The sequence below is a fragment of the Taudactylus pleione genome, unplaced genomic scaffold (genome assembly GCF_031769625.1).
Source record: "Taudactylus pleione unplaced genomic scaffold, aTauple2 ptg000248l, whole genome shotgun sequence".
Lineage (NCBI taxonomy): Eukaryota > Metazoa > Chordata > Amphibia > Anura > Myobatrachidae > Taudactylus > Taudactylus pleione.
The window spans coordinates 1358382-1366317 of record NW_028284650.1 but is presented as its reverse complement, the minus strand read 5'-3'; the positions used below and the strand labels follow the sequence as shown (position 1 = coordinate 1366317).

The 7936-nt window shown below is 46.0% G+C and overlaps 5 protein-coding genes across 5 annotated transcripts; 2 read left to right on the top strand and 3 right to left on the bottom strand.

Moving 5' to 3' along the window:
* Positions 1-745: 745 nt before the first annotated feature.
* On the top strand, positions 746-1563 carry LOC148515491 (histone H1.5-like). Its single transcript, XM_088479955.1, has one exon. The coding sequence runs from the start codon at positions 762-764 to the stop codon at positions 1413-1415; it is 654 nt and encodes a 217-aa protein (XP_088336081.1). The 5' UTR covers positions 746-761; the 3' UTR covers positions 1416-1563.
* A 715-nt stretch (positions 1564-2278) lies between these two features.
* Positions 2279-2590, bottom strand: LOC148515490 (histone H4). Its single transcript, XM_088479889.1, has one exon. The coding sequence runs from the start codon at positions 2588-2590 to the stop codon at positions 2279-2281; it is 312 nt and encodes a 103-aa protein (XP_088336015.1).
* A 1305-nt stretch (positions 2591-3895) lies between these two features.
* On the bottom strand, positions 3896-4358 carry LOC148515489 (histone H2B 1.1). Its single transcript, XM_088479954.1, has one exon. The coding sequence runs from the start codon at positions 4327-4329 to the stop codon at positions 3949-3951; it is 381 nt and encodes a 126-aa protein (XP_088336080.1). The 5' UTR covers positions 4330-4358; the 3' UTR covers positions 3896-3948.
* Positions 4359-4625: 267 nt separating this feature from the next.
* LOC148515488 (histone H2A type 1-like) lies at positions 4626-5126 on the top strand. The gene has a single exon (XM_088479953.1). It carries the CDS (start codon positions 4663-4665, stop codon positions 5053-5055), a length of 393 nt encoding a protein of 130 aa, XP_088336079.1. The 5' UTR covers positions 4626-4662; the 3' UTR covers positions 5056-5126.
* A 563-nt stretch (positions 5127-5689) lies between these two features.
* LOC148515487 (histone H3) lies at positions 5690-6628 on the bottom strand. The gene has a single exon (XM_088479952.1). The coding sequence runs from the start codon at positions 6610-6612 to the stop codon at positions 6202-6204; it is 411 nt and encodes a 136-aa protein (XP_088336078.1). The 5' UTR covers positions 6613-6628; the 3' UTR covers positions 5690-6201.
* Between the last annotated feature and the right edge of the window lie 1308 nt (positions 6629-7936).

Below are 7936 nucleotides of genomic sequence, written 5' to 3'. Positions count from 1 at the left end.
TGTTCTTCTTGTCTCCCCATATTGCTCCCATCTCTCCCTTTTCAAATCATAAAGTAATGGGATCAGGCCGCCATCATTCTTTTTACAGACACATTTATCTTATTAAATACACAGAAATGACAAGCAACGTGGATCACTAGAGGAACATTTTGGTAAAATGCCCCCAGCATTCTCCACATCCCGGAGAATCCCAGGCAAGATTAATCTGTAGCTGACTGTGCTATCTGTCCTTATCATGAAGAGCCCACACATCACATTTCTGTCTTTCAATATGTGCCCTGCTCTGTACAGATTGTGCCGCAGAGCACCTTCATTATCTCCAGGGCCAGAAGGAGAGAAAAAAGCCCCGATGGAACATTTTAGCAGCAGAAAAAAGGAGAAATGTGATACATGCCGGGCATGTGCAGCCTGGTGTGGGTGACCTGCCAGTGGCTATTCCTGTTTTCCTTCGCAACATCAAAGCCAGCATTGACCATAAAGGGCCAGGAGAGACCATGGAGCACAAGTGTGGTGCAGATAGCCAGCTCGTTTCTCTTCTCATGCCGTATAAATGACTATTTTTCTGCGCTAGGGAAACACAAGTTGACACCAGAATGTCCCTTACACACAGACATTGAAGGGTTTACACGGCTACATATTCTGCCAATGGGAACACAGAACGCCCCACGCTCAGCAGCCAATCACAGCACAGCCAGATGGGTATATAAGCAAAATCATAGTTGTATTGTTATTAGTTGTTATACTCAGAAGCATTCCGTAAAATGGCAGAAACTGCACCAGCTGCCGCCGTCCCTGCTCCATCAGAGGACGCAGCCAAAAAGAAAAGACAGACGAAGAAAGCTGCAGGAGGATCATCCAAGAAGAGCCCCAAGTCTTCTGGTCCCAGTGTCTCCGAGCTGATTGTGAGAGCCGTGGCTGCCTCTAAAGAGCGCAGTGGGGTTTCTCTTTCCGCCTTGAAGAAGGCTCTGGCTGCCGGAGGCTATGATGTGGAGAAGAATAACAGCCGCGTCAAACTGGGCGTGAAAGCTTTGGTGACCAAAGGAATCCTCACCCAGGTGAAAGGCACCGGCGCTTCCGGCTCCTTCAAGCTCAATAAGAAGCAGGTTGAAAGCAAGAAGCCCGCCCAGAAATCTCTGAAGCCCAAGAAGCCTGCGGCAAAGAAAGTGGCCAAATCCCCGAAGAAGCCCAAGAAAGCTCCGAGTGCAGCCAAGAGCCCGAAGAAGGTCAAGAAACCAGCAAAGGCGGCTGCTGCCAAAAGCCCAAAGAAGCCTAAGAAGGCTGCCAAGAGCCCGGCCAAGAAGGCAGCGAAGCCCAAAACTGCCAAGAGTCCGGCTAAGAAAGCAGTGAAGCCCAAAGCTGCCAAGAGTCCTGCAAAGAAGGCAGCTAAGCCCAAGAAAGCTGCGACAAAGAAGTAATGGATCAATCGCCGCAGCCTCGCTTCCTTATTATCACACCAAAGGCTCTTTTCAGAGCCACCCACCCTCTCGTGGCAGAGCTGTAGGCAGATGACGGTCTGGAAGGGGCGCCCTGTACAATTGAGTCATTAGATGCAGTAAAATAGAAATGAAATCTCCTGGGCTTACTGAGCAGCAGTCACTACCTTAAGCTTGTGATTTCTGTGTGGTAACGCAGTGTTCTAGAATAGAGCTGATGCTGCAGCAGGACAGCTGGGGAAAGGTATATCGGATGCGCTGGTTTCTACTTTTAGCCGACTACTCGGAGCTAAAGACTAGTGCTGGGGAAAGCAGCAGCGCGCCATCTGCACAACATTCCCTTATACTTTTATCTAATATTATTTACTACCCTCAAGGGCACCTAACACATTTATTTATTACGTTTCTTATATAGCGCAGCATATTCCGTTGCGCTTTACAATTGTAAACATTAATCTCCACCGAAGTGACGCCCAGCTGCTTAGTGTTATGATCGTTTATGCAGCAATGTCTGTAAACCATGTCCTTGTCTAGGAAGTCACTGGTTTCTTGTTCACTAATTTGTTTATGCACTGTGAAAGGTGATGCGGAACACTTGTGGCGCCATATACATATGATCATATATAAATGAACAAACTGCAGGTTAGCCGAAAAGCAACAGGATTCTTTATTTGTAGCAAATAAGTTATTCTGTTCATTATAGATCATGCGTTGATGATGCTGCTTACCGTGGAAAAAAATAAATCAAACAAAAGCAGTATGTTCATCAAGCTCATTTCAGGAGTGTTGTAGGTGGCCCTTAAAAGGGCCTTTGTGTTTCTGAAAACGAGATCAGCCGGACCTAGTTAACCTCCAAAACCATACAGAGTGCGGCCCTGGCGCTTGAGAGCATAGACCACATCCATAGCGGTCACAGTCTTCCTCTTGGCGTGCTCGGTGTAGGTGACGGCGTCCCGGATCACGTTCTCCAGGAACACTTTCAGCACCCCGCGGGTCTCCTCATAAATGAGACCAGAAATGCGCTTCACGCCCCCTCTCCGGGCTAGACGGCGGATGGCAGGCTTTGTGATGCCCTGGATGTTATCCCGCAGCACCTTCCTGTGGCGCTTGGCTCCTCCTTTCCCGAGTCCTTTACCGCCTTTGCCTCTTCCTGACATCTTGAAACCTGTTCAAATCAGTAACAAAAACGAAACCGTATAAGCAGCACAGCTGCCAGCTGCCCTTTATTAAGACAAAGGGCGGACCTGATTGAAGCCTTCAATTTTTGAGAGGAGGAGCCATCTGTATCCCTCCCTTTCTTTTCTAAAGACAGGACATAGCTCTCTTTGAAACTACTTACTACCATTACATTGCAGTCTCTGAAAATCAGCCGCAGAGTAACATTAATTGTATCATTTCAGCTGCCTGAGACTGTAATGGATAGTGTTGCAAGTTCTTTTTTACTATGAATACTATTTCAAATTCAGAAACATGTAGCTTTTTCTATTGTCTTTCAAACTCAGCAGCTGTCCCACAATTATCCTACAAATTCCGCTGCCAGTGAAAACAGCACTCATGATAAAATTATCATTGTAAGTCTATTATAGCAATATAGTGATTTCTAGTCTACAGCACGATGTGGATAATGTGCGGTTATTATTTTATCCAGATTCTTATCAACAAAGGTTGTGATCACATATTTGTGCTCGTTTAAATAGCACTTGTAATTTTTATCACACATAGCGATAGCTCTAATCTACATTAAATGTAATTAATCTTGGTGGGTATGTGTATGAAAACATTTGCTGTTATGTACCTAATTTAGGTTTCTTTCTCCAAGCCTGACCCACTCTTCCATGTAATTAGTGCTTTATATTATAGTCATTTCCAATAGACGGTCATTCACTGTCTCACAGGTAGCATGTATCAATATCATGCACAATTTTGCCGGCACCTCACTAGTTACTATGCAGCTTTACTCCAAAATGATTAGTAAATTAATGTTATCAGTATAGATCTGGTATTATATTGTTGGAGTCAGACCTATGGTGCTTGTATTATACCATCTCTCTATTTTATCTCACAGACACGATGCCACTGACGTGTCCTGTGAGTTGTTCGGATGTTGCCTGCATCCAAGTGTGCTACAAGCGAAGCACAGGATCACCTTATATAATCACTGTAATAGATATATCTAAGGCCGGCTGTCTTTCTGTACTCCCTACGTTAACAATCATGGAAAATGCAGATCAGGGCGTACTTTATTATCTAAATAAGGGATGGTTTTTATTCTGGATACATTTTAGCTCTTCAAAAATAGTTTCCCCTGAAAGAAACTATTTTTTTTGCAACCAGCAGAGTGCAAAGAAAACTATGCATGTAAGAGATTCAGGCTATACAGCCTCGGTTTCTGCGATTCAGCCAAGTATATAAGTAGGGTCACAGCACAAACCATGATAGTTACAGCCCGTTAAGAGAGGAGGTGGGTGGCTCTTAGAAGAGCCTGTGTTCATGTGGGAGGGAGAAGGAAAGCAGATCACTTGGCGCTGGTGTACTTGGTGACGGCCTTGGTGCCCTCGGACACGGCGTGTTTAGCCAGCTCTCCCGGCAGCAGCAGGCGTACAGCGGTCTGGATCTCCCGGGAGGTGATGGTGGAGCGCTTGTTGTAATGAGCCAGGCGGGAAGCTTCCCCTGCAATGCGCTCAAAGATATCATTCACAAAGGAGTTCATGATGCCCATAGCCTTGGAGGAGATGCCGGTATCTGGGTGCACCTGCTTCAGCACTTTGTACACGTAAATGGCGTAACTCTCCTTCCTGGTCTTCCTACGTTTCTTCCCATCTTTCTTCTGGGTCTTAGTCACCGCTTTCTTTGAGCCTTTCTTGGGCGCTGGCGCAGACTTCGCAGGCTCAGGCATTTCGAAGCAACAGACAAAATCTCTTTCGACAATGTAGAAAATGTGTTGCTGACACGGCCCAGATCTGCTCCATTTATAGTCAGTCCATGCAAATGAGGCTTTAGCCCTTCAGGATGTACTATTGGGTAGACGGTTTTGTTTTTTTTCAAATGTCGAACGGCAACATAACTCCACCCTCTAAATGCTGATTGGTTTGTGCATGACCCTAAACTGCATTGGACATTGTGTAAAGGGGACCAATCACAGAGCAAGCACTGGATTTCCTGTTTGGAATATAAGGAGTATGGCTGGCTTATAATTCATTTAGATTTTATTTGCGCTTGTAAATCGATCATGTCTGGAAGAGGGAAACAGGGCGGCAAGACCCGGGCTAAGGCAAAGACTCGTTCTTCTCGGGCCGGTCTCCAGTTTCCTGTTGGCCGCGTTCACCGGCTGTTGAGGAAGGGAAACTATGCACAGCGTGTGGGAGCCGGGGCACCAGTCTACCTGGCCGCAGTACTCGAATATCTGACGGCTGAGATACTGGAGCTTGCAGGCAACGCTGCCCGCGACAACAAGAAGACCCGCATCATCCCCCGCCACCTCCAGCTCGCCGTACGCAATGATGAGGAGCTAAACAAACTACTCGGTGGAGTGACCATCGCTCAGGGAGGGGTCCTCCCCAACATCCAGGCCGTGCTACTGCCTAAGAAGACGGAGAGTCACAAGTCGGCCAAGAGCAAGTAATGTAATCCTGGCAACTTCCACTACAAAACCGATGTCTCTGTAATAGAACAAAGGCTCTTTTAAGAGCCACCCACGTCTTCCTACGAGAGCCTAGAACACGGCCATTGTTTCTTATTGTAGTGACGCCTGGCTGCTCAGCAGCGCTTTGTTTTACCCCATCCCCAACATTCCATCCAGATTGGGGATAGCTGCTGTGCAGAGGAGGCTCTGCTCTATACACACGTCCATTAAAGACTACTGCTGCTAAAACGCTCCCTCATGTATAGAAGCTCTGATCTGTTATGGCACAAGTCTAGTAATAGTCCTTTTTTCTTTATCATCACCTCTTCTCACAAAAGACCTTTATCTACTGTATCTTATATCTGGTAGGCTGATTTATATACATGCTCATAGTGTAAGTGCATACGGATTTCAATTTAATAAAGTTGCTAGTGTAAAATGAATTGCGCTCGGTTTCCCTTTTTTTTTTTTCCATGAACGTGAGAAGATTAATTTAACATGATGGAATTGTGGTGTAACCACTGAAAGGAAATAAAATATTGACGGCTTTCTGGCAAGTTAAAATCAAGTAAATACAATACCATTAGGGTTGTTGCTGACCTCACAATTGAGATTATTTAAAGACAACCTCACATTTCCAAATAGTTTGTACAGAAGGGGTCTGGAATCTGGCGCACCTATCATTTTTATGATCCACAGTGTAGTATATATTTGTTTTCTTTGACTATCAAAATATCGCGGAGAGTGAGTCCAAAGGGAAAAACAATCCCTGTGCTGTGGAACTTTCAAGCTCTAATGTAATATATCCTCCATCATGGGGGGTTGTTTTCATGCAAGTGACTGCGGGTTTTGTTGGTGCACCGCATTTTATTTTCCCCCCATAAAGAGGCTCCTGTCGCCATCCAAAACAGCGACAGGCTGCCAGGAAGGAGACGGGGAAGACAGATAATGCGCTTTGAGCTCCGACTTTTAATGGGAGTTTTGTACTTTCTTACCCACCTAGTTGGAGAGCGGAGTTGAGGATTACCTAGTATCCTGTTGCTCAAACTAATATGTAGTTTATGCTTCAGCTCGCTTAGAAAGATGTGGTGGCTCTGAAAAGAGCCTTTGTGGTTTTTTTGTGTGCATAGGAGTGCCGAGTACCACCTATGCCCTCTCCCCTCGGATCCTGCGGGCCAGCTGGATGTCTTTGGGCATGATGGTCACCCTCTTGGCGTGGATGGCGCACAGGTTGGTGTCCTCGAAGAGCCCGACCAGATAAGCCTCGCTGGCCTCTTGTAGGGCCATGACAGCAGAACTCTGGAAGCGCAGGTCGGTCTTGAAATCCTGGGCGATCTCTCTCACCAGTCGCTGGAAGGGCAGCTTACGGATCAGCAGCTCAGTGGATTTCTGGTAGCGACGGATCTCTCGGAGAGCAACAGTCCCGGGTCGGTAGCGGTGAGGCTTCTTCACGCCGCCAGTAGCTGGGGCGCTCTTCCGGGCAGCCTTGGTTGCCAGCTGCTTACGGGGAGCTTTCCCTCCTGTAGATTTGCGGGCGGTCTGCTTTGTCCTGGCCATTATTCCTCCAAAGTGACTAAATACACAGACAGTGACACAACAGCGTTTAGCAAACCTATATATAAAGAGTGCTTCACGCTGATTGGATAGAATTAGTCCTGCCCTCTCCACCGATTGGCTTTAAAAAATAAAAATAAAACCGCTTTTTCAAAAATCCCGCCGTTTAAACGTCCAGCCTACTTTTCCAGATTCTGGAAGTGAATGCAGGAAGGGTTGCTGAGTTTTTGCTCACCATTGTACAAACTACACATCCCAGCCTAAAGGTGTTCTGTTAGGGCATGTTACATCTGTGGCAGCCTGGCATGTGAAGGTCACCATCAGTTATAATGCCATAAATTGCCTATTCCTAGTACAAGCGAGTGAACGTTTCTTCTTGGTATCAAGCAGAAGTGATAAAAAAAATAAATCCCCCTTAAAAACTCCACTTCTTGGAAAAAATGCTGATGACACTTACCCTAGGTAGATATATTTAAATGTATATTGAAATTGATACATAAGGAGTCCCATACATTTCAATTACCCTCATTACAGTCGGCAATAGTAATGTGATTAGGAGGCGGACTGCAATAGTATGTATTCCCGGAATACATACTGTAGTCTGTAGCAGTCAGCTTTACATTATCAGAGGTGCAAGACCTATTGGAGCACTGTAAGAAGTTATAGCCGGCAGCTAACTCAGGTCGCCCCATCACCCATAGTCTAGGTCCCGGACCTAACCCCACGCACCAACCAGAGGCGACTCTCGCACAGCGTTTACAGGGCTATATTCCAGCCTACCTACCACTCTCCTCAAATACGCTGGACATAAGGAAATCTTTTCACATCCAGACAAATATCATAATAGATTATTTTGGGGTGTCTCTGGGAATGAACATGCATTTGTAATGACCATTAGAATAATATGTTGTTCTTCCCCCCGGGGCTTTAGCAAAACTTTTCAGAGACTTCCTCCGCAGGGTAACTTTAGCCACCAGATATTTTCGGGGGTGGCTGGGGCAATAGCCATCTCCGAGAAGCAGTTACCCAATCTATTATCAGCCTCATCAAATGCCACCCCACCGTGGGAACCGGATGAATGGGCTGTATAGCCCTGTCTCACTCTTGTATTTTTCCAGCAGGAGTCCGAGTCACCGCTCTAGGAACGTGTCTGTGTGGGTAAGAAAGCCTAAACAGTCTTCTACCAAACCAGGAGCAGCGTTAGTTTGGCTTCTGATTGTCGCTAGACGACTGAAAACAATCTGGCTATTTTAATAATTGTCAGATAGACTGACTGACTCATTTACTAATATGTCTTCAAAACACTCAATATCTCTATTCCTTTGTG